The sequence below is a fragment of the Panthera leo genome, chromosome E2, assembly GCF_018350215.1.
Source record: "Panthera leo isolate Ple1 chromosome E2, P.leo_Ple1_pat1.1, whole genome shotgun sequence".
Taxonomy (NCBI): domain Eukaryota; kingdom Metazoa; phylum Chordata; class Mammalia; order Carnivora; family Felidae; genus Panthera; species Panthera leo.
In genome coordinates this window covers 54,406,443-54,431,931 of record NC_056693.1, presented here as the reverse complement: position 1 = coordinate 54,431,931, position 25,489 = coordinate 54,406,443, and the positions used below count along the sequence as shown (strand labels likewise).

The 25,489-nt window shown below is 46.9% G+C and overlaps 2 protein-coding genes across 4 annotated transcripts in view; one reads left to right on the top strand and one right to left on the bottom strand.

Annotated features, from left to right (window-relative positions):
- Positions 1 to 25,489, bottom strand: part of BCO1 (beta-carotene oxygenase 1) — a 174,448-nt gene that overhangs the window by 64,751 nt on the left and 84,208 nt on the right. Inside the window, exons 10-14 of one of the 3 annotated variants that reach the window (XM_042919373.1) lie at positions 25,174 to 25,304; positions 22,358 to 22,511; positions 20,680 to 20,737; positions 7,051 to 7,185; positions 5,255 to 5,415 (exon numbers count right to left, since the gene is read on the bottom strand). The gene's annotated coding sequence lies outside the window, so the exon portion shown is untranslated. Of the gene's footprint in view, positions 1 to 5,254; positions 5,416 to 7,050; positions 7,186 to 12,213; positions 12,334 to 20,679; positions 20,738 to 22,357; positions 22,512 to 23,199; positions 23,925 to 25,173; positions 25,305 to 25,489 lie in introns of those variants that run through there. The other 2 variants (XM_042919374.1, XM_042919375.1) reach the window with 2 other exon arrangements.
- PKD1L2 (polycystin 1 like 2) overlaps positions 1 to 25,489 on the top strand; it is a 41,826-nt gene that overhangs the window by 7,704 nt on the left and 8,633 nt on the right. The window contains exons 4-11 of the mRNA XM_042919369.1: positions 1,405 to 1,515; positions 4,634 to 4,781; positions 13,461 to 13,690; positions 15,470 to 15,871; positions 17,912 to 17,989; positions 20,714 to 20,763; positions 22,518 to 22,635; positions 24,209 to 24,416. Of these exons, the coding sequence (XP_042775303.1) occupies positions 1,405 to 1,515; positions 4,634 to 4,781; positions 13,461 to 13,690; positions 15,470 to 15,871; positions 17,912 to 17,989; positions 20,714 to 20,763; positions 22,518 to 22,635; positions 24,209 to 24,416 (1,345 nt within the window). The remainder of the gene's footprint in view (positions 1 to 1,404; positions 1,516 to 4,633; positions 4,782 to 13,460; positions 13,691 to 15,469; positions 15,872 to 17,911; positions 17,990 to 20,713; positions 20,764 to 22,517; positions 22,636 to 24,208; positions 24,417 to 25,489) is intronic.

Below are 25,489 nucleotides of genomic sequence, written 5' to 3'. Positions count from 1 at the left end.
GCTAGAATCATGGTGGAGTCTGCCCTGTGGGAGCGAGGTCCATGAGGGAGGGCCTATTCAGAGGGAGCTGCAGTCAGAGAGAGGATGAAAACACAGGATAAAAAGCCCTCTGCCCTCTTATGTCTTCCTGTCTGGGGAAGGCAGAAGTATGGCCCCCAAGATTTGCCATCCTAATCCCTGGGGCTCTGGGTGTGATGAGATACCTTGCCTGTGAATGTGTTAATCTGCATGGCAAAGGGGCTTTGCAGATGTAGTTACGGTTCCTAATCTGGATTATCCAAGTGGGCACAATTTAACCACATGATCCGTTAAAAGCAAAGAACCTTCTCTGGCTAAAGGCAGAAAAGAGACGTGGCCAATGGAGAAATCAGAGTTTAAGTGTGAGACAGGTCTGACACCTATTGCTGGCTCTGAGATAACAATGGAGGGCCACGTGCAAGGACTGGAAAACGGCCTCTTAGAGCTAAGGGCGGATCCAGCTGACAGCCAGCGGGAAATGGGAACTCATTCCTACATCCTGGGGCACCTCACGCACCTGTCGCTCCTCCCAGGCTTCTGTGTAGGCATGTAACTCATCTGCATGGGCAGGAGGGAGAGACGGCAGGTGACCTGAAGTTTCTGGCCTGGGCTCTCCACACTTCTCCTTCCTGTGGGCACCTGGACAGGATTCCTCATCTTTTCCCTCTTTGCCAGTTCTCAGGATGAAAGTTCCTACTTCAGGCCATGTGACTGGATGCTACTGGACCAGTGGTTCTCAAAGTGGGGTGCCAGGGCCAGCAGCATCAACATCACTTGGGAGCTTGTTCGAAAAGTAAACAGTTTTTCATAGATGTTTACTCATTTTTGAGAGAGGGAGGGAGTGAGGGAAGGAAAGAGAGAGAGAGAGATAGAGTGTGTCAGTCAGCAGGGGACAGGCAGAGAAAGGGGGACAGAGGATCTGAAGCAGGCTCTATATTGACAGCAGTAAGACCGATTTGGGGCTTGAACTCACTAACTGTGAGATCATGACCTGAGCTGAAGTCAGATGCTTAACCAACTGAGCCACCCAGGTGCCTCTAGAAATTCTAAGGAAATTCTTAAGCTGACATCTACACCCACTGAATCAGAAGCACTGGGGGTGGGACCTGGAAATCTCTATCTTTCAGAGCCTTCCAGAAGATTCTGGCATATTCTAAGATTTGAGAACCCCTGTGCTGGCCCCTGAGCTGCTTGAGAGAAAGAATCCTACTTCTCTCTCCCCCTAGGACCTCGGCCCCTGCCTGGTCTTCAGTGGACACCAGGACATATTTGTGGGATGGAAGGTGGGTGAATGAATGAATGAGAGGCCATTCATCTCTGTCTGAACCTGTCCCTTTCTGTCCTTCCTGCTGTTCCTGCTCCTTCTGGGATTCGGGCACTTCCCAGGCCAGTGCCAAGGGCTGCAGGTGTGCCAGGTGGCCGCAGATGGGACCTACTTCGGAGACCTGTGCCCCACCCAGGGCAGCTACCTGTGGGTGCAGTACGAGTGCCAGGAAGGTGAGTCCCCAGCTTGCCTAGCCATGGGAATTCCCGATTTCCACACCAGGTCCAGCCCCACTTGGAGCACTGGGACCAGACACCCCTGGACGTCGATCTGTGTACTAAGACTTCCTCACCCACCACTCGTGCCCTGCAGCCTGACCTCCCCACCCAGCTTGGCCTCTTGGGGTAAAGAGTCTGAGGCTCCTGTTGCAGAAATGAGCCATCAAGCCAGAAGTTCAGTTTCCTGGAGTGGCCCAACAAACACATCAGATAAGGCCAGCATTGCTTGACAGAAGAAAGCCAAAAGATGTCTCACTCCCCGACCCCACACCCACCTGGGTCACCGCCCTGCCCTGCCCATAGGTTGCATTTTAGATCACACATGAAGTTTTAAAAACTTGAAAGATCTAAAAATAACAGGTATAATCACAATTTATAAAACTGTCATAAATCAAGAAAGAAGAATTCCTCCCTTCAATTCTCCGGTCCTACCCCTCCTAAGGAAACCACTGTTAAATGTTTACTATAAGTTCTTCCCTGCTCTTTATTTTTTTTAATGTTTATTTATTTATGAGAGAGACAGAGAGAGAATGAGTGGGGACAGGGTAGAGGGGGGAGGGGGAAGAGAGAATCCCAAGCAGGTTCCAAGCTGTCAGCACAGAGCCCAACATGGGACTTGATCTCATGAAACGTGAGATCGTGACCTGAGCCGAGATAAGAGCTGGATGTTTAACTGACTAAGCCACCTGGGTGCCCCTCTTCCCTGCTTTTTAAACTGTTTTCAGACATGGCTGTGTATGAGTGTAGATACATAAGTTATAATTATTTAAAATATATTAGTTTACAGCTCAATTTTTTTTTTTTTTTTTTTTACTTAATAATATATTCTGGACATCTCTCCAAGTCACTACCTTATTCTTTTAATGACTGCATAGTATCCCATCATAAGATCATGTCAAAATTTACTGAACCAGTCCCCTGTTGACGGACATTTAGGCTGCTTCAGATTTTCTGTTGTTAGGTGCACCCTGCAGCACTCATTCTCGTGCGTATATCTTGACATGTGCCAGATTCTGTTTAGAGGAGAGGTCCCTAGTACAGGGAATGCTGGGTCACAGGGTATGTGCACCTTAAATGTTCAAAGATGCTGCTAAATTACACTCCAAAGTGGCCGCGCTGATTTGCACGCCTACTAACCGTGTATGAGAGCTCTGCTTCCCCCTAAGGCAACGTTCTGCCACCGTCCAGGGAATCAGTCACAACACACTTTCCACTGAGAACATGAGTTGACGGTGCAGGGAGCTCTGAAGGGGAAGAGCGAGTCAGGGAATGTTGGGGTCCCCAGGGACGATCCAGGACAGCAGGGTCCATGGGTGTGGAAGGGGGGGGTACTACAGAGAGAAGGGGACAAGTTTTACCAGTGCCATTAGTGTCTTGGAGATGCCTGGGTGGAGTAAGAGGGAGCCGGACGTCTTCATTCTATTTTCTGGGAAGAAGAGGCCACGTGTTTTGGCAGTGCTTTCCGGTTGGTGGTTTTGCTAATGGACAAAGGGTGCCCTTTGGAGATCTGCCAGTCACAGTGTGGCTGTCATTGGACAAATGCATCGCTTAGGCCAGGGGGTGTATTGGTCTGGCGACCCCGGACCAAATTTTCTGCCCCAATTTTGATTTCAAATATCCGGCCCCCATGTGAACCGGTGTGCTCTAATCACAGTGTTTCTGATTTGTAAAGGGAGAGATTCTATCCGGCAGTCCCCCCACTGCCGTGCCCCCCCGCCCCCCCCCCCCCGCCACAGTGCCCAGAAAGGTCTCACTGCTGCCTGCGTGTCCTCAGGCAGTTATGAATCAGGACCATGAAGACTTTCCGACTAGCTCTGGAAAGTCCTTTTGATGTGCATTCAGCTTCTTCTATCTTTTCCTTCTTCATTTGTGCTCAGAAACTGAAAGATTCTGCTGTGCAAATTAGCCGGGGGCTGTGTGAAGCCTCAGCAAATTCTATGCCCCTCCCGATCCTCCATAACAGTTTTGAAAGCTCAGGTTTTGTAAAATGTAATGTGCACGAAATGGCTTACAATGAATCTTTGGCCACCTTAGCCAAGTAGATCTTCCTAAAGGTGCTTGGCTTTTTTGTCTTTTTAAACATGATGAAATACATTTAGACAATCAATAGAATCCTGGTTAAATAAATTAGAGTACATTGTGCAGCTATTAAAAAGAACAAGGCAAGGGCACCTGGGTGGCTCAGTTGGTTGGGTGTGTGACTTCAGCTCAGGTCATGATCTCACAGTTCGTGGGTTCGAGCCCCACATGGGGCTCTGTGCTGACAGCTCAGAGCTTGGAACCTGCTTCGGATTCTGTGTCTCCCTCTCTCTCTGCCCCTTTCCTGCTCACGTTCTGTCTCTCTATCTCTCTCAAAAACAAATAAACGTTAAAAAATTAAAAAAAAAAAAAAGAACAAGGCACTTCTGAGTTTATACAGAACCATCTCCAAGATATACTAGGTGAAAAAAAAAAAAAAAAAAAGGAAGATGCCAAATAGTGAACACAGCATGAACCATTTGTAAGAACAGAAAAGTATGTCTGTGCTTAGAATGTGTAGGTATCCCTGGAAGGTGACCCTGGATACTGGTAACAATGATTGCCTCTGCAGACACTGCAAGATGACAGGGGAGGGAGGCTTTCTTCTCACTCTATACCCTTTATACGTTTCAAATTCTGTACCTTGGTCATGTATTACCTATGAATAAAAGATAAAATTTAAAAGAACTTTAAAAAGTAAAAACAGGGGTGCCTGGGTGGCTCAGTCATTTAAGCGTCCAACTTTGGCTCAGGTTATGATCTCATGGTTTATGGGTTCGAGCCCCATGTCGGGCTCTGTACTGACTGTTGAGAGCCTGGAGCCTGCTTCAGCTTCTGTGTCTCCCTCTTTCTCTGCCCGTCCCCTCCCCTGCCTCTCTCTCTCTCTCTCTTTCAAAAATAAATAAACATTAAAAAAAGTAAAAATAAAATTATAAAAATTTTACAAGCCCCACCTAAAGATAAAGGACAGGTGGATAGAAGAGAGTATGTTTTAAACAGAAGCATGCAATTTTGCTTTGTGATGGCATATAGCATTTTCCTTTTTGATCTGCAGGCCTACAGTTGACGGTGTCCAATGAGAGTTTCACCTTTGACAATGTCACCATCTCCCTGACATGGCTCCTCTCTCCTTACATTGGAAACCTTTCGTGTATAATTAGTACAGGAGATGGCCACACTTTTGATCCCTACTACCCTCCCAGGTAAGAGGAATCTCTGAGCCTTGAGTCAGGATGTATCAGTCAGCTTCTGCTGCATAACAAAACATCCCCAAACTTAGTAGCTTACAATATTATTTATTATTCCTCATGGTTCTTTGGGTCAGCTAGGTGGCTTTGCTTATCTGGGCCAGCCTTGCTGGGGGTGGATGGCCTCAGAAGTCCTCACGTATATGTCTGGTGGTCAGCTGAGTGTTGGCTAGGGGCATGTATTGCATAATAATCACCCAACAGGCTAGTCTAGCCTCACTGGCATCATGGCAGAGGGTTTCTAGCAGCAACTGAGAACAAGGCCTACTGTGCAAGCATTTTAAAAATCTCTACACGTATCACATTTTCTAATGTCTCATTGGCCAAAGCAAGTTCCATGGCCACACCTAGGCTCAACAGGTGGAGAAAGAGACTCCACCTGTTGATGGAAGAAATGGCAGAGCCACAGTACAAAGGGGCATACATACAGAAATGGCATGCACAGGTTTTCTTACTACGGAGGCCACGTGAACAGTCTTGAAGAGCTGGGTCCTTATGGCTTTGTTCTATGTAGAATCTCTCCTGGGTCACTGTCCAAGGAGTTGGTAATGATGTGAAAAAGATGCTCGCATGGATGTGGGAATGTTTTCTGTTGGCAAGAATAATAAACAATAATAGTAGCAATATTCATAACAGTCCAGCCAAGCAGCTTTCACATATAATCTCATTTAGTCCTCACTACAAACCCTATCAGCTAGATCTATGCTATCCGGCAGAACAGCCACTTGCCACATGAGCTATTGGGTACTTGAAATGTGGCAGCTCTTAATTAAGATATGCTGTTAATTAAAACACACGTGGGATTTTGAAGATTTCAGCCGCCCCTCACCAACCTCTCATAAAAGATGTAAAGTATCTCACTAATTTTTAAATATTGATTACATGTTGAAATGAAAGTATTTTGGATATATTGGGTTAAAGAAAATAAATTATTAAAATTAATTTTATGTATTACTGTTTCAATGTGGCTCTTAGAACATACACATGGGTGGCTCACACTGTACTTCTATTGGACAGTGTTGAGCTAGGCAACTGTTATTTTGTTTTCATGGACAAAGCAGCTGAGGCTCAGAGAGGTATAGTGGCAGTGCCCAAGACACACAGCTTGTGAGTGGCAACATGGTGACACAAGGCAGGACTGTCTGGCATAAAAGCTGAGGCCCTCAAGCCCCTGGCAGATTACACGGCATGAAGGCATTATACTCTGCATCCTCTAGGAGAGCAGAACCTCCCCGGCCTGATGGCAGCTGAACTCAATTCATAACATTTCCAAGTCCTACTGTGGGCCTGGGGTAAGCTCCATTCTGGGTGCCCCCAGAATGATCCAGAATTTCCAGATCCTCAGTGGGTTGGGGGCTTCTTACAGGGGTCTTCAGTTCAACATGAATCCCCAGGGAAATAATGGAGGCTCGTAAGCCCCTTTCCTAACCCTAAACATCTGCAGTTCTACCCTGTGGGGAGCTAGAGGTTCTGAATCCAGTCCTGCACATGCTCAGCATTGCTGGAAGCCCTGGCTTGGGTGGGGCCAAGAGGGGCCAGCCCTGTCCCTGGCCCAATTCTGCCCCAGTGAGGGAAAGTTTCACACTCAACAGTCCTCTGAGGCCTCAGACATTGTGCTGTGCCGCCATGTAAAATGGCATGTCCAGAAGCTAAGGTTCTAATCCCAGCTGCTGCTAACGTGTGTGAGACAATTTCTGGTCTTGGGTTTCCATTCCCTTCCCTGTCTCATTAATATTGGTGGCTGCCTTGTTTCGTGGAGTAAAATGAGAAATTACATGTGAAGATGCTTTGGGGGAAATGTTACAAAATGTTACAAAAGTGATACAAATACCCATGACCTTGTTGTGCAGGTTTCTTCCTACTTGCTACCATGGCAATGAAAAAACAGCAAATGCTAAGCTATACAATCGCCCGGCCCCCAAATTTTAAACAACTTGCATTTGGCATTCGTCAAAATCGACTGTCTGTAGCCCTAAGACCTTTAGTTACACAAAGACATTCCAGTAATAAACAAACAAACAGCAGCTACGAATTGGAGCAAATGAGCCAAAATGCTAGTATTAGTCAACTCTGGATGGTGAGGCCAAAATACTCAGCTTCTTCTGTCATTTTGGTTAACTTTGGGAGATCCATTTCCAATGCTTCCTTATCGCAATAGCAGCCTCAGCACTCAACCTAGAATATTAAAAATGGCATGAATTTTAAGTTCACAGAAGTCACATACCTTGCGTGAATGTCGCTGTGCTTTTATGTGTTTGTACGGCATCCTACTTTTGCTTAAGTCATGATAAGCTAAGGCCTAAATGGGCCACTTCATCTCTACAGCAGACAAACAACATGAGCTAATGGAGAATCCAATCTGAAATAGAAACAACATAATAAAGTCAAAGGATTTCTCCTTTAGATTCTTCTTGCCTTGCACTCCTGATGTATTGTGTTCATTTGAATGTCAAGCTGTTTTGCTTTACTGTTTGTTGTAGGAAACTTTATACGTTTCTGTAATTTATTGTGTGCCTCCTGGACCAATTTGCGAAGGTGAAATTTGTCCTTGTCCAGCGTTGGGTGTCTCAGCGCCACCTACCGACAGATCAGGGGATTGCCATCATTTTGGGGTCTATTCAGAGCTGCCTCCACACATAGCTGAATCTGGAGGGGCCGCTTCCCTGGAAATCGGTATTTCGTAAGACAGAACAAAATTTAGAGGGACCTAGATGTACACAGGATGTTGGGAAGCTCAGAGGAATTATGTGGAAGGTTATGGTCATAAAGGACCGAAGTCTTTCGGGGGAACCAGGCAGGAGCTATGGAGGTAGAGAAAGGGACAACAGGGATGTGAAGGGGCGTGGCCTCCTCAGGTAACTGCGAGCACCTCGCGTTACAGCAGGAGTTCGGGGTATGTGGGGGAAAATGAAAGATGCTGCTGGAAAACTCAAAAGGAGTCTGCTGATAAAGAGCCTTGATATGCCAGCCAGTTTGGAGAAATTGTTTTTAGGAGAACATGTAGGTTGGGTACCAGGAAACTGATTTGGGGTACAGCAGGTTTCCCGGGGGAGGGGGGTTCCAGGATGGAGCAGGGGCAGAAGGTACAATGGGATGCACTAGCAACACAGGCCCTTCCCATCCCCACAGAGAACTCTAGAGCCGGGACCTGACGGGACTGAGGCAAGAGAGTGGGAACCTCAGTGCTCTGGCACAGAGCAGCCATGGGATGCAGGAAGGCACCCTGCAGGGGAGGAGGGGGGGAGGCTGCTCCCTTTGGCCAAGGGGAATTCCTGGAGATGGATTCATCTGTGAGCCCTTGGCCACTAACACACCAGAGTGCTGGGGAGGGGCAGACCTCGGCCTTGAAGTGCAGAATCTGGGTGACTCACATCCACTACAGAGGATACTTAAGAATATTTAGGCCATTTGGCTACATGATCTGTGATTGTTAATACTGTTGCAAGTTACTAATAGTCACTGGGTAATTTTAAGGGCTAAATGGGACTACAAAGAAGAAAATAATTGGCACAGAGTTGATTCTTAAAAATGGGTAATTGTTGCCATTATATTAATATTACAGAAGTATATACTACTTTTATTTTTAAGAGGCTAAGTGGCATAAATGCCATCCTGTTATACACACATACACACACAAAACCCCACAATATTTGAGCCTATCACATACCAGGTACTCAGCCATGGTCTCATTTAAACCTCACAACGACCCAGCCAGGAATGGCTCTCACCTCATTGTATGGACAAGGGAGCTGAGACTCAGAGTGGTTGAGTCATCACAGGTGACTGACGGAGCTCTGGAGACCTTACTTCCGGCTTTCTACCCTTTCCATTCTACCACACTGCCCAATTTGGTCAGGTGGCTTTATCCACCAAGCTGGCTAGCAACTTGTGAGTGACATTAACAAAATGGTACAGACCTTGGTATTCTTAACAATTGGACATTCTGAGCAAAGATACAAAATGTGAGCTCTCTTCCCCATTTTCTTTCTTTTTAAAGAAAAGCCACATCCCATTAATGTAAACGATCAAAGCAGCATGTGCAAATCAGTGGCAGTGTCTTAGACTAAGTTTTAAACTTTTTATTGAGGCATAAATATGTACAAAAAACTGCACAAAAAGATACAACTCAGTTAACTTCTACAAAGTGAAATGTCTACACCCATGTAACTCGTACTCAGATCAAGAAACAAAATATGACCAGTCTCCCAAGAGTCCTCCCGGGGCCCCCAAGTCTACCAATTTCTACCACTGTCGATCAGTGTGACCCGTTCGAAACTTCTATAAATGGAATCATAAAGTGTATTCTCTTTTCTGTCTGATTTCTCAACAGTACATTTTTGAGATGTATCCATATTGTTGTGTATAACTGTGACTTCTTTGTTCTCATTTCTGTAGAACATTCCATCACATGGATATTCCTTGCTTTACTTATTCCTTTCTAGTGCTGGTAGTCCTTTTGGGTGGTTTCCCCTTTGGACGATTACAAACTATGTGGCTGTGAACATTGGAGCGCATGTCTTTGCTGCATTTCTGTTGGGTTTGCACCCAGGAATGGCACTGCTGGCTCGTAGGATCATCAAAAAATGTTAGGTTGTTGCCTCCGTTGCTTTGTACTCCGAGCAGATCTTCCCTTTATTGGCAGCAGTTTCTAAAAGCACTTTGCTGTCTTCTGCCTCCAGTGAGATCACTGGGAGACAAATCAGGAAAAGTCCGTTTCTCTGCCTTTCGTTCCTGAGCACTTTCAGTTGGCAGGAGAGCTCAAGGAATGGAATGAGTCGCTTTTCCCAGCAAGATCCCTGAAAAACAGCCCAGATTTTGCTATTCAAAACCATCCTTCCCGTGACTGAAAAGAGTTAGTGTTTTCTTGTTCTGAAATCCACGTGGTCTGTTATTAGAGCCTACTTCAGCATCCTTTTGATTAGTGTTTGCTGGTGAAACTTTTATACTTTTACTTTTAACCTATCCATGTCATTATATTTATTAAATTTTTTTTAAGTTTATTTATTTATTTTGAGAGAGAGAGTGAGGGTGAGAACATGAGCAGGGAGAGAGAGAGGGAGGGAGAGAATCGGAGAGAGAGAATCCCAAGCAGGCTTTGTGTTGTCGGTGCAGAGCCCAATGCAGGGCTCAATCCCATGAAACATGAGATCATGACCTGAGCTGGAACCAAGAATCAGCTGCTTTAACTAACTGAGCCACCCAGGTGCCCCCTTATCATTATATTTAAAGTGGACTTCTTATAGACAGTCTATGGTTGAGACTTTTTTTTTTTTAATCCCATCTGGCACAACAATTGGTGTGTTGAGATCATTTATAAGATCATTTTCCCTCTGTTCTCCTCTCTTGCCTTCTTTTGGATTATTTGAATATTTTTAGCATTCCATTTTAACATATCTATCAGCTTTTTTGGTTATAGATCTTTTTATTACTTTTTTAGTAGTTGCTTCATGGATTACAATATACATATCCAACCTTTCACAGTCTATATGGAGTTCATATTTGACTTCATTAAAATGTTGAAGCTTTACTGGCATATAGGTCCCTTTGCTCACCCTCCTCTATATTATAGTTGTCATATGTAGGACATTTACATATATTGAAAATCTCTTTTTTTTTTTTTTTTTTTTTTTTTTTTTAGTTTATTTACTTTTGAGAGAGAGAGAGAGCAAGCACAAGCCAGGGAGGGGCAGAGAGAGGGAGACACAGAACCCAAAACAGGCTCCAGGCTCTGACCTGTCAGCACAGAGCCCAACGAGGGGCCTGAATTTACCAAAATGTTACCAGTCTATGAATTTACCATAATATTTACCATTACTTGTGTTCTTCCTTCACCCTTGAAATTCAAAGTTTCCCTCTGGTATCATTTCTTTTCTGCTGGAAAAACTCCCTTAAACACTTCTTTTATAGTAGATTTTTTGGAAACAAATTCTCTTAGAGGATTTCTTTATTCCTGAGAACGTCTTTATTTTGCTTCACTTCCTGGAGGACATTTTTGCTGGATATAGAATTAGGTGTTGACAATTCTTTTCTTTCAACATTTAAAGATGTTGTCACTGTCTTCTGACTGCCATGCTTTTGAAGGGAAATCTACAATCAGTCACATCGGTGTTTTCTTTATATGCAATGTGTCATTTTTCAGGCTTGTTTTGAGATTTTTTTTTTCTTTACCTTTGATTTTCAGCAGTTTTATTACTGTATGTGTGGGCATGGTTTTAACTTTTCCCCTTTTGTGGGGGATCCATGGAGTTTCTTGAATCTTTACATGTATGTATTTTGCCAAACTGGGTAAGTTTTCACCCATTATTTCTTCAGTGTATTTTTCTACACCGATCTATCTCTTCTCACTGGTCCTCCCATGACACAACTGCTTTCTTTTTTGATATTGTCACACAGGTTGCTGATGCTCTACTCATTTTTGAAAATTTAATATTTTATTAAGATGTCAATTTATTTAATCTTTTCTTCAGCTCGGATACTTTCTCTTGCTCTTTGTTCAAGTTCACTGACTTTTTTCTGTCATCACTATTCTGCTATTGCAAGCATCCAGTGAATTTTTTATTTCAGATACTGTTTATTTCTAAAATTTTCATTAAAAAAAAAGTTTCTGTTTCTCTGCTTAGAATGTCTGGCTTTCCATTCATTTAAAGAGGGTTTACCTTTATGTCATGGAGCATGGCTGAAATGGCTGATTTCAAGTCTGTCTGATAATTCCAAGTCTGTCTGATGTCACCTGAAAGCTGACATCTATTATGTTTTCACTTGAGATTGGGTCAGATTTTCCTCATTCTTTGGGTATCATCAAGCAATTTTGGATTATATTCTGGACATTTTGATAGTAGGTTCTGAGACTCTGGATCCAGTTAAAATCCTCTGGAAAATAGATTTTTGTTTTGTTTTAGCAGGCAACCCACCTGGTTAGGTTCAGACCACACTTTATGACTTGCCTTCTGTGAGTGGTGGTTCCCATGTTGGTGTCGTTTCCAAACCTGTTTGGGTTGGCCCCACTCATGGGACACTCAGGATGGTGTTATGTTGTAGTCTGACTCAAACAAAGCCTTGGCTGTGTGTCTTTGGCTCTACTTTGCACATGCATAATATGTGAGTGAGCTCATAGTTTGTGCTGGGTTGTTCATGGAAGTGGGGGCCCCTCCACTCCACATCTCTCATTTTCAGGGTCTCCCCGACAATCTTCAGCTCCCACACATCTCTCTTCACGGCTCCTCTGGATACAAAGATGGGTTTTCTCTTGGGAATTAGGTGTCTGCATCACCCTACACTGTCAGTGCAGCTCCAAGAGGGAGAACAGCCTAGGGCATGGCCAAAAGAGAAAAAAAGAGAAATGACACAAAACAAAACCAGGTATTATTTTCTGTGCCCTCAGACTCACTGGGTCTCTTTTCCTGGTTCTCTTGGCTAAACAGAGGGGATTTCTCTTGGGGTTTTTGTTTTCTTCATTCATTGTGCAGTTCCATGACCCTAGGTCACAAACATGTACCCTAGGGACAAAGCCAAGATATAAAGGAGATTAAAAAAGAAAAAAGACACAAAATAGGAAAGTCCCATCTTTACGGGTACTTCTTAAAGCCTGGGCTTTCCTCCCCAATCTGTCTGCTGTTGTTTACTTTTCAGAGTCCTCACCAAGTTTCTTTTTGAATTTTGCCTAAAGTCGTAATCAATGGAAGAGACAGGTGGTGGCTTCACTCTTGGCAGGCACCAAAAATCCAGCTACTGTTTTGCAAGCCTTTTCACAAATATGCTCATTTGTCAAATATTTGTCAGCACGCCCTCCATGCTAGGTGCTGTGTTAGGTGCCGGATTTATAACGGAGATCTAGACAGACACCGTCTGTGCAGACGACCTAGCGGGGAAGAATGCCAGTGGCAGAGCAAGCACAGAAGGAATGAGTGTCACCCAGGAGAAGCAGCCGAGCTACAGCATTGCCTTTATGGGGAATCTAAGGGGGGCTTCCCTGAGGAGGTGATGTTTAAGCTGAGCACCAAAGGAAGAGCATGAGTGTGAGCAGACAGACGAGCGGAGAGCCTTCCCAGCAAAGAACAGCACACCTGCAGCCCTTGAGGCAGACGGGAGGTGGCACATTCCAGGAACCGAAAAGAGGGCAGAGCGGACATACAGCTGGGAGGGGTGTGGCAGGAGATGGGGGTGAGGTCAAGAAGGGAGGTCATGTGGGTCTTTATGGGCCACATTGGAGATTTTCAATCAGTTCCCTCGGCGAAATGAGAAGCCAAGCATCTATCATTCTGATACATTTGGAATGTGACCCCATTTTACAGATGGGGAAACTATGGTTCAGAAAGGTAGGCTGGGGCATAGCATTTTACAGACGAGGGGGATTTATGTGAGCCACAGAGGGAATAAATGGCAGAAAAAGGACGTGTAACCGAATATTCAACTCCCTGATTGGTCACTGCTATTTCTTCCACTCCCACCTGCTCTAGACATCTCAACGTAACCTTTGTGAACACCAAGGGCTTGGTCACGTAGCATCTCTTTCTTCACCTGTTTATCTTTGCAGGGCAGGGGAGGTGCAAGGTAGGTGAGTACATATGTGCACACGTGTGTGAATGCATGTGTTTGTGTGTCCCCAACATGGCCAACACTAACTATTGCTGGCAGTTTATGCAGCAACGTGACCCACCAGTTCACAGCCCCTGGGGAATTTATTGTGTTTGCCGAGTGCACAACCAGTGAGTGGCATGTGATGGCTCAGAAGCACGTGACAATACGAGACAAGACGGGAAGGCTCAGCGTGACTGGGTGCTCCGGCCTGTCGACGTTGGGAGCCAGCCCTCTCTGCCGCACTGTCTTCGGGGAACCTCTGTGGATTCAGGTGGTACTTGATGGAGGTGAGTCTACAGAAATGGTCAAGGTCAAAGCAACCTCGATTTTCCCCAGATCTATCCATCCAACTCCCAGGCTTTAATAAATACTAACAGCACTCATGTATCCAGTTAGTTTTTTAGCTATTCAACTTATTTATCACCTCGTGCGTGCCCGGAACTGGTCTGAGTACTCCACGTGTGCTAGCCCACCCAGTATGTACTATTATCTCCATTTTACAGATGAAGAAATGGAGGGAAGGTTCAGAAATTGGCTTGAAGTCACAAGGCTAGTAAGCTAAGTGAAGCTCTCTGCCTTCCGATGCCCTTCTTTACCCACAGTCCCATCAGAACAGAATTTCCAAGTCACTCCTTGTTAGGGAACCTGAATAGGACTGGGAGAGCTACCAGCTGGGCCTGAGCCCATCTCAGTGAGGCCAGCGTTGACCAGCCTGGCACAATGATGCTGCCCCCAAACAGGACTGATACGGAGCAACACGTACCGCCACAGCCATAGCAGATGTTATGGCTGGTGTCCCTTGTGATTGGTCAGTTTCTTCTCTGATTGGTCAGAGAGGCCATTTTAATTGGTCATGTCCATTCTGATTAGTCAAAGCGTCCTTTCCGATTGGTCACAGCATCTACTCTGATTGGTCACAGTGTTCATTCTGATTTATCACAACATCCATCCTCTTTGGTTGGGACCCATGTAGTTTCAGTTGTTAAACATTCTGAATATCATCCCTCTTCTCAGTAGAGACCCTACCAACGAAGACCCACCCGTACCTGAGGCAGCATCTTTATCCCAGGCACAGGTCTGGTTTGACATCCGGACAGAAGCCTGCTGGGCTAAACCGCGTGGCACAGAGCTGCAGAGGTGAGGACATGGCTCAGTCCGACCTCACAGCTCCTGGAGCCTCACCCAGCAGAGATATGATGGAGCTTAAACACAGGGTCCTTAAACAGACCTCGGGGCTCCTCTCTGTCTCGGTGTGCTTGTTGGCCAAAGACGGCTGCTATGTGCACCAGGGAAACCTAAAATAATCCTTCATTTATGTTTTTATCCTACAAACATAATTGCCTACTGTTTGCCAAGTGTGGGGAGAGGGAGCAGGAAGCATGAGTGTCAGAAAGTACCATCATCATTGTCTTTCTCATCGTCATTAGCATCGTCATCGCTCAAACAAGAAATACCCTAGCTTGGCTTCTGTTGCAAAGAATCCTAATTTGGTGGTTCAAACCAGATTTTTAGAGTCAACCACGGTATTTAGCATCCAGGTAGGACAGCCGGCCCCAACCTATAAGGGAGCCGCATCTTAAGGTGAACAGGCTGAGTGTTCCCGTGGAGCGGGGTTTGAGGCGGTCTTCCACGGAGGTGGAAGGAAATGACTTCACCTGCTCCTGCTTAGGACAAGACGAGGCTAATTCTCAGGCATAAAAATCAGCCATGCCTCGGGAGACGCTCCTGTGTTAGCCTTCCACCCTCCAAGGACAAACCTGTCAACAAAATGTCCTCATATTTTCATTACAAACCTTTAAGTTTATGGGTAACACACGCAGAGCACGGAGCAGAATATGCAGATGATCAGAGAGGACTCAAAAAGAAAAATCGCTCATGAACCCCGTACTCAGAGATTATCACTGTTAAGACCTGGGGGTGGGCCTATCCTTCTGCATGTCTTTATGGCTATATCATCTCCATGTCTATGTCCAGAATCTGACCTTGGAGCTTGGGTCTCAACCGTCTCAGTACAATCTACTGCATGGCTGTTGCCAACATTCTTAAATATCTCTCACCCCACATAGGAAGAGGGGTGACTTACACTGTGCTGTTGGGTAATACAACCCTGGCCGAGTTCACCACACCAAGCGGCCTGCTACCCTACAATCTGACCCTGGACAGAGCAGCCCAGCAAAGGATGGGCCCAGGGATGCACCACCTGGAGATCCGAGCCACCAGCAACACCACTTCTGCACCCTCCCGGAACATCACAGTCTCCTTCATGGAGCCTCTGTCAGGGCTATGGGCCTCCTGGGCTTCTGACCACTTGGAGCTTGGACAAGACCTACTGGTCAACGTCTCGGTGGCTCGTGGCGCACCGGAGAGGCTGACCTTTGAAGTGGCAGGACTCAATGCAACCTTCTCCCATGAAGAAGAGAGTCTCCAGGGACCATTTGGGATTTACCCTGTGGCAGTTCCTCTTGAAGGTATTTGGGGTGGGTGGGTCTCCTCCCAAATTTCCCTCCTCTTTCCTTCCCGACTCAGTGTCCAGAGTCCCGCCAGCCTGTGTCTGTGTGTCCTGAACACAAATGGGGTTCACGGCATCCAGCCTGGGGCATACAATAAGAAGAGACATCTGATCTGCCCTCAGAGCTTAGAGTCACAGGGGTTCTCACTTGTGGCACTTCTAACGTTCGGGGCTGGATCGTTCTTTGCTGTGGGGGTTGTCCTGCACACTGTAGGGTGTTTACTGGCATGCCTGGCCTCTACCCACTAGATATCAGTAGCGCCAGCCTCCTAAGTACAACGAGAAATGCCTCCGGACATTGCCAACTGTCCCTGGGCAGCAAAATCTCCCCCACTGAGAACCACTGGAGGAGAGTTGGAAGGATTCCAATTTTTCCATCATTTCTAGAGGACAGTGTGGTTCAGGGGGGACCTGCAGTCCATGCCCTTCAGGGAGCGAGAGATAAAAACAAGGGTGGGAGAGGGAGGGACAAGAGAGGAAGAGTCAAGATGCCGGCTGGAATAGAGATAGGGTGACAGACTGGCTGGCACCACCAAGGGAGGAGACTAGAGGAGACATTTGCATTTAATCTGGAGAGAACAGAGAGTCCTTCAGGGCAATGTGGTGAAGTCAGCAGCCAGGAATGTGATGAGGGTCACAGAGTCCCCAGCCCACCCAGAACCCTGCCTACCTTCCCCGCCAAGGATCTCAGAAGTCTGTAAGAGAGGTGGAAATACTGTGCCGGGGTAGGGCTACAGTGCCCTCAAGCAGCAGATTTAGCAAAAGAGATAGGTTAAATGACAGATTTGAGAAGAAAACCATTACAACTTTGCCAGGTATCAAAGGTCCAGCTTGGAACAAGAGGAATCCAGAGTGAAATGAAATGACAATGGAAAACATACACACTATATAGGTATAATTCAAATGCAAATTAATTATTGTTGTCTACAAAAGCCGCTTGGCAGGGGATAATAGATAAAATCTCTATATGCCCTGTGAAGTTTTGGCTCACTCTTAGATGGTAAGTAGTCTTCTTTTCCCCACAAGAAAAACAGATTTGGATGAGATAAAGGGGGTGAAGAGGAAGGGAAGGGCACCAGGTAGGGCAGGAAGACCCTCACTTGTCAGTGCTGGCCCGGTCCTGGCCAGCCTTGCTTGCCAACCAATGGTCGCCAGCCCAGCAGATGTTTGCAGCTGCCTCTTGCAGGAGCTTCTGTGGGCTTCTGAGGCCCCTGCTAGGTCCCTGAGTTGGGGAGGGGACCAAGACAAACATCTGGTCCTCAGAAAATTCTCACCTTTTCTTTGGCCAGCTACCGGTAGTTTTCCAAACGCAGGAATGCAGCCGTTTCCTGCCCCCACTCTCCCTCTCACTCCACCCCGTCATAGACCATCCTTCAAGAGTACGAGAAAGGAACCTGTCCATGGGGGTCCCGGATCTGAAAGAGCACATATCCACCTTTCCCAGGGTCCCCTCTGATGAGCTCCTCTCTAGGCACGAGAAAAGAAGGTAGCACCCACCACCTTTCCCCATGAGGGAGGAGGGTGGGATACACACATACCCTGAATCTTACAAATCCTTCTCTCCCCTCTCTGCTCCTCAGTCTTTTTAAAGTCCTGTCATGTCCTTTCTTCTGCTGGAATCTCCTCTCTAATCTGACCAATGAGCACTACTCCTCCTTTGAACTTTAGCTTTAGCCTTGCCATGAACCATGATCAGTGCAGTGACTCCCTACTACATGTCCACATGCCCCCGTGCCAATTCTTGCCATGGTTGGCACTTGGTCTCCTACAAGCATACTAGACTATAAGGACCTTGGAGACAAAGACCATGTTTCATTCACCTCTGTGTCCCAGAGCCTTGCACCATGCCTGGTATACAACAGGGGTCCATTAAATGCTCAGGATGAAAGATTCAAATGCCGCTGTCAGCAGACCAGGAAGCATAGCTTGGGAGAGCTGTCTCAACACAAGTTAAACAATTTATTGCAACACCCTTAAGTCTCTACCTTTTGCATTACAGGCACCTTTCTGGTCACAGTGACGGTGAGGAATGCCTTCTCAAACCTGAGTCTGGAAATTGGAAGCATCACTGTTTCAGGCAAGGAATTTCTGCAAGGGGCTATAAAACTCAGGACCAGCAGTTTGGGTCATTGCACTTGCTCGGGATCCAGGGAGGGACTCTTCAAAACAGAGCTCTGAATGCTTACCTTGCTCTGTAGATTTTAAGAATTCTCTGGTTACTCTAAAGCACTGTCATGTACACAGTAAAACATTCAACCGCTGTTACAGAATTCTAAAACATCCGAGTTTGCTGCTTTAGGCTCCAAGCAACAGGAGGCCCAACCTAGGTGGCTTTAAGTTTGGTCGTTATGATGTCACATACTGAGAAGTTAGGAGGTAAGTAGTTCCAGGATTGGTTCAGCGGTCCAGTGTCACCGGCAGGGACCCAGGCTCAGTCTGCTATTCTGTTCTGCCACCCTTAGAGTTTCTGCTTTGCCCATAGGGTTGCATCTCATCAACATGGCTGCTGCGGTTCCAAACATCGCAGGTCAACCCAGAATCATCCAGCAGCTGCACAAGCCCGTTTCCCCCTGTGTAGCTCTTGTTACTAGGAGGGAAGTTTTCCCCACAAGTCCCCAGCATTCTTCTCCTCAGATGCCATCAGCCAGGGTCATGTACCCTAGCTCTAAGGGGTGCTGGGAAGCAAGTATCCAGCAAGTATCCACCCTGGCTGTAAGGGGTGCTGGGAAGCAAGTATCTAGCACCTCCAGCTCTGTGGGAGAAGGTGGATTCTGGCAGCCAAGAAGAAGGGTGGGGTAATGGCTGGTAGGTAGGCAGCCAACAGTAGCTTAAAGTCCACAGCAAATGTGTTTGCCAGGACTCTTTGCGTAGTAAGGGACAGAAAAGCAGTTCAGACTGGCTCAACTCAAAGGGAAATTTTATCAACTCACAAAAAGAGAAGTCCAGGGGCGCCTGGGTGACTCAGTCGGTTAAGCGTCTGACTTTGGCTCAGGTCATGATCCTGCAGTTTGTGAATTCAAGCCCCACATAGGGCTCTGTGCTGACACCTCAGAGCCTGCAGCCTGCTTCAGATTCTGTGTCCCTCTCTCTCTGCCCCTCCCCCCGCTTACACTGTGTCTCACTCTCTCAAAAATAAGTAAACATCAAAAAATTAAAAAAAGAAAAAGAAAGAAAGAAAGAAAGAAAGAGAAAGAAAGAAAGAAAGAAAGAAAGAAATGGAAAGGCAAAGTCCAGGGTTTAGGCACAGCTAGATCCAGTCACTCAATATTGTCAGAAATCTGCCTCTTCCCATCTCTTGGTTCTATGTTGGCTTTATTCTGATTCCCTCTTCCCATCAGTAGCAAGATGGCCCCAGGCTTCAATCCTTACTTAACCCTAGGGGAGAAGGAGTCCCTCTTTGCTGACATTTCTAGCCCAAGTCCTGAGGCCCCCTTTACTGGTCCAAGCTTGGTTCATGTTCCCTCCTGGACCCAGTACTGAGACCAGGGGAAAGTGGTATTCAGTTTGGGGAGACCAGGATCACATGCCCACCTGGAACATGCTGTAGGGGTGGCATCACCCAAACCAAGGACTGAGAGCAGGGGAGGGATGTTTCCCGGGGGGAAAGAATCGCCCGTAAGTGCTGTTACCAAAACAAGGGGGCACGGATGCCTGGATGGGGGACAAAACCATCAGATGTCTGTGCAATTGTCCACAGCCCTCCTTTTCCACTTATGGAATGTGAGGCCCAGAGAGGTGAGCTGACTTTCCAAAAGTCACTCAGCTAATTCATGGCAGGATCAGAGGCAGCAATTACTTCTCTTGATTTCTTCCTTCCGGGTTATTGGCCCATCTGCCTTAAGATTAAGAAGGAATCTCTGTGTCTGGCATCTTAGCTTTGCTTTACATAATTTTATAGACCTTCAAAGTGAGAGTTCTCAGAATGAGAATTCACTGGGAGAGAATTTTGTAAAGATCAACAGTACCCAGATGTTAACCAGGACACGAGAGCCTAATGACTCCCACGGATCTGCCAGTGCAGATAAAATACATTCCTGTCTTAATCATTACACTTTAACTAGACATTAGCATATTCACATTTCGATGATTTTTCAGGGCATATCAACTGAGTGTACATGTTCCATTTTCTTTTACCTTGCTATACTAACCCTCTTTATAGACGTACACAGATTACAATGCAATGGTATAGAAACACAGCAGTCAGCTCTCCTGGAGCCTTGAGGATAGGGATTGCCTTTTGTCGTGGGTGAGGAACCCAGAAAGAATAACTAACCTGCCTGGGCTCACACAGCCAGTAAGAGGCCAACAGGAAGACCCAGAAATACACTGTGGTGTGCTGAGGCCGGCCCCTAGCAGCTTGCCAGAGCTGGTTCTGTGCATCTCTTGCTCTATAATCACTGAGGTCAGCTCGGTAGCCTGAAATCTGCCTTCGTGGGAATACAAACACCACCAGAAGTAGTAAATGGTACATATCAGGGCTCCCCATCCCCACCCTTCAACTGGTAGTTAAACATTAACAGCATACAGCCACATGCTGATCTCTAAATCTCGTGTTTTATTTGCACTGGCAACTGCCTGACTCTTTCTTAATAACCGAAGACGTGTCTTCAGTCCAGTGGTGGACATGATGGTTTGGGTGTTTACCCATTTTGATGACCTGAATGTTTGCCAAATTTCCCTAACTCATTTCCAAGACAGGTGGATCTCCCCAGGGCATCTTCAGCACACCCTCTGACTCTGCCCTTTGGTAACCTTATAAACACCTACCAAAGTCTGACGCCTGTTCTCATTGTGTTCACAGCTCCTTCCAGTGTGCGAGAACCATCTGGAACAAATGCCAAGAGAAAGAATGTGAGTTGTTTTGTTTTGTTTTTTAAACACTTAACCTCACGAGAAAAAGATATCTGAAAACTCTGCTTTAGTTTTGAGTTTTGGCTTATTGGTGCTAATAGCCAGAGTACTAGGAGGCATGGAGGTTTCTTCCATTTGAAAAGAGATCCAGAAGGACTGAAATCACAGAAAGCATGTTCTCCAACCAGAACAGTGTTATATAATGAATCAGTAATAAGATATCTGGGATACGTACACACCTTTTAGACATCTCGGAAATTAAAGAGCACACTTAAAAAAAAATCAGTAGGATCAAAAAAAAAGTTCACAAGGAAAATTAAAATATATTTGAGTGTTAATGATAAAATAATCTATCCAAATTTGTGGGATGCAGCTAAAGTAATGTTCAGAGGGAAATTTATAGCTGTTAATGCTTAAATGAGGAAGCAGGCCCATGTTCCTCAGTTTTTACAGCAGGACTAAGGCCCGACTCCTTGCTGTTGACATTGTCCATGCACGTACTTTATTCAATAACAAAGACTATGCGTTTACAATGTCAAGGCTTGGTGTTAGGGACTAGGGACACAAAGGTGAATAAACAGCTGTGGCCCCTGCCTTCTTGGAGCTTAGTGGGTGAAATTACCAAACAAATTAGCATGTAATTAGGAATTGTGGTAAGTGTAACTACAAGCAACAGGGTGCAGTGACAACCAACACAGCATGGCCTAGCAAATGTGATCGGATGAGGCCTCGTAGAATGGGACATTCAGGTGGAGACCTGAAGATAAGACGGTCAGCCTTGCTGGAAAGCAGAACAAGAGCTTTCTGGGTGCACAGATATGAAAGCCCCGAGGCTAGAAGTGTCCTGAGGCCTGTGGGCGGGGAGGGAGAACATACAGGAGATTACAGAGAGATGGACAGAGGCCCGATCACATGAGGTCTTAGGTGCCAAGACAGGGGTTTGGGTTTTAGTCTTAGGCCATGGGACACTACAAGGGGTTGAGTTTTGCCATGTAGCCTCCTGTTACACCAGACTAAGCCCTTTAGGCCCAGCTGTTTGATAGGTCCTGCCAGAACTTACTCCAGGAACACACCATATGCCTGCCAATCCCTCCTCCTAGAACCCACAGACTCCATTATTGCCCAGCTCACCCTCACTCCTCCTCTTTCACAACAGCTCCGTAGTCTTTTTCTCTGGGGAAGCTTGTCCTGACACTGGCTGCCCACCTTACAGAGGTCACAGCTCTGTGTCCTCCTCTGCACCAGACGAAAGAGGAAGGACATCACTAGCTTCTCTCACTTAATCCGCAGCAACCCAGGCATCAAATGCTATCAAACTTTCTTCAGAGGAGCAGATGTTCTCAACCTACTGCCTCCGTCTTACACGTTCTCATAATTCTCTGGGCCCCCCTCTCCTGTAGCAGCTAGAATTCTGTGTTTTAGTCATCAGTTTCTTTGTCCATCTTCCCTCCTAGACTGAAGAGCAAAGCCCAGGTCTCTATTCTTGTATCTCTAGGCATCAAGCATGGGGCCTGGCCCAGAACAGGCCCTGGTAACAGTTGGAAGCATGATGGACACTCAGCACTGAGCCCATGTTCAGACTAAAGTTACTTACCCAGTGACCCATCTCCAGAGGAGAGCCAGGTGGATCAGATAGGGTCTGTCTCCGTTCTGTGCCCTATGCTGCGACTACCCTTGGCACAGACTGCTGTGGGGAAGAAGGCAGGGTACCAATTGTGGAGGGGCATCTCACCAGCCAGCTGCTTTTTCTGCAGAGAGAGAAAGGGGACAGGCAGGTGTACGCGGAGCCTGGCCAGTATGTGGATCCTTTCACAACCGTGACTCTGGGCTGGCCAGACAGGGACAAGGATTTACGTTTCCAGTGGTCATGCGGTAGGTGGCCTTAGAGCTCTGGAACTGTCCTATCTCACCACAAAGTAATGGATAGAGGTCAGCTTTGCTTTTTTTTTTTTTTTAAATCTTCACACAGGCATTACTTATCCTTGACATTTTGTGTGCTTTGCATGTGCCAGAGATTGAAAATCCCATGGAAATGGGAGGTGGTGGGTGTGGGGTGGGGGCGGTGGGGTGGGGTTGGGGGAAAGCAGTGGCAAACCAAGGCAGAGGGAGCCCTAAAGGCAGCAACACAGAGATGCATTGAGAGAATTAACCCTAAAAGTCAATAGGCTTTATTTTCCCCACAAACAACATCAGTGCTAAAAACAAAGCAAAACAAAACAAAACAACTCCTCCCTTTTGGGTGGATCCCTCCTGTCACCTCCTTGCCCTTGCTGGGTATGTCACTGGGAGAGTCTAGAAGCGAGGAGGCATTTTCTGACAAACCACGAGGACAGCGCCAGTACCCACTTCTTAGAAATGGTTGTCCTGCTTTATAGGGATACATCCTAGCTACGTACACATTCTTTTGGAAATGAATGCCATCCATATCACACTTACTATTTTTATGAGCTTTTTTTTCTTTGAACAATACATCCTCCATATTTTAATGCCATGGTATCTTCTCTATCTTGATTTCATAAGAGAGTAAGTGCAGAATAGACTGTCAAAGTTGATGTATGGTCACTTATCTACTGGTACCCTGTTTTTGGACACGTAGGTTATTCGGAATTATTTGCCCGTATATAAACAACATTGTAATGAACATCCTTGTAGTTCTGCCTTTATCTGCATCTGTGGTTACCTTCAGAAGTAAGTTTTGAGAATAAAAAATAAATTTCAAGAAATGGAATAACTGGGTCAAGTCATATAAAATGTAGAGGCTTTTGATATCCACTGGTAGGTGCTCAGGACATTCTTTGGAATATTAGTTTTCACTACCTGAATTCACAGAGGATACAGGTATACAGTTTGGGTGGTTGAGCTGATGGCCTGACCCTAGGTCACATCCCGTGAATGACTACCAAACTTCGGGGCAGGGGGAGCAAGGTGACTGATGGGTAAACATCGATCAACACAGATGAAGGGCGAGGGATAGAGACTTACTGAGCCAGTATCATAAAGCAGGAGATGGCGTGTGTCCTCCCACATGGAGAGAACGGCCCGCTGGATGCCTAGTGTACCCACAGGGACATACAGTTTAGGACAGTTGTTTCCACGTGGTATGAGAGGTACACCAGGGACAGGAAGCTGTCCTGGATGCTCCCCCAGGCAGAGCTGTATATCCCCGCCCCCCTCCCCTACTATATGCCTGCCTGTCCTCAGTGCAGGTCGCTGGTGCCGAAGAAGCAGACAGACCCTGCAGGTCTGCTCAGGGTCAGGGTGAAGGGCGGCTCATTTCCCCAGAAGCATCCTTCTGCAGTGGCATCCTTGTACCCTGCAAGTGAGAGTGTTTTTAAAAATCAAACTCTCTCTTTGGAGCTGCTTTTCTTATCTATGACTCTTTTCTTCTAAAAACCCAGACCGGAAGCGTCCTTGGATGATCATAGCCTTTGCCCCTCTCTCTCAGGACGTTGCTGGGCCCAGTGGAGCTACTGTGTTGAGAGGCAGCTGCTCCGTGTGGACCAGGGGGAGCTGGTGCTTCCTCCGTCCTGCCTGCCACCACCCAGCTCCGCTGTCACCCTGCGCCTGGCCACCTGGAGGGGCGGGGAGCTGGAGAACCGGGAGGAGCAGTGTCTCTACGTGTCTGCACCCCTGGAACTCAGGCCTCGAGTCAGGTGGGGGCACGAGAGCAAACTCCCGCAGCAATGATGTCCCTTCGGCCACCGTTGACCGAAGAGCCAGGGCAGGGAAGGCTTCCTCAGCCCAGATGTGAAGGGGGAAGAGGAATTAACTTGGCAGCAAAAGGGAGGCTGGAGAGGGAATATGGGTGACAAAGGGAGGAGCACAGAATAAGCCAGAAGTGAAAGAGGCTGGTGTGGCTCATATGGAGGGGGACAGAGGGGCAAGAAGAAACGAGGAGAACAGGCAGGGCCTGGCTCTGGTGGGACCGTGTGGGTTATAAATAGACATGATTCTGAAGAGTTCTGGAAAGCCACCCAAGGGTTGTAAGCAGGCTGGGGACATGATCTGTCGTAGTACGGAACGCTGTGGCAGCAGGGTGGAGAGCAGGCTGGAGGAGGGCAGGAGCGGGCTCAGGGAAATTGCTTGAGCTCTTGCATCAAAGTGAAGGTTGAAGGAGGCTTGGTCTATCGGGTGGGGCCCAGACAGAGAGACGTGGGCAGGGATAAGGGAACAAGCCAGGGATGACAGTGCAGGACTACAACAGGAGGAAGCCACTCTCCCTCTGAGGACTACAGAGGTAAGCAGGGGGATGGTGTCCCGGGAACCCTGGGAGCTGCAGCTGTAGGGGAGGCGGCCCCCAACAGGAGCTGTGGGCTTGGTTGGAGGAGCACAGCCACTGCCAACAGCAGCCCACCTGCTAAGGAGCAGGGACCGTGGTGAATAAATACCCTCCCGCCCTCCCATTGTTACCTTCTGATCCCCAGCCAATGCCTCCCATTGCTGGACCCAAGCAGAAGCCAGCCGGCACAGGAATGTGGGTGACACAGTCCACAGAGATTAGCCTCCTAGTGCCCAGGGCCACGGACTTGATGGAGAGCAGGCTGTGGGGACAAATAGAGAATGTCCAGCACACCGGTGTTAGGACAGACATGAAGACAGGAGGGAGATTGCCAGCTGCTATGCAGTTACAACTGAGAGGTCCCGGGGATGGGCTGGACCCACGGCAGGTGCCAAAGGGATCTCTCACTGGCTCAAGGGAGGGAGCGGGATGCTATAGAGAAGGCCC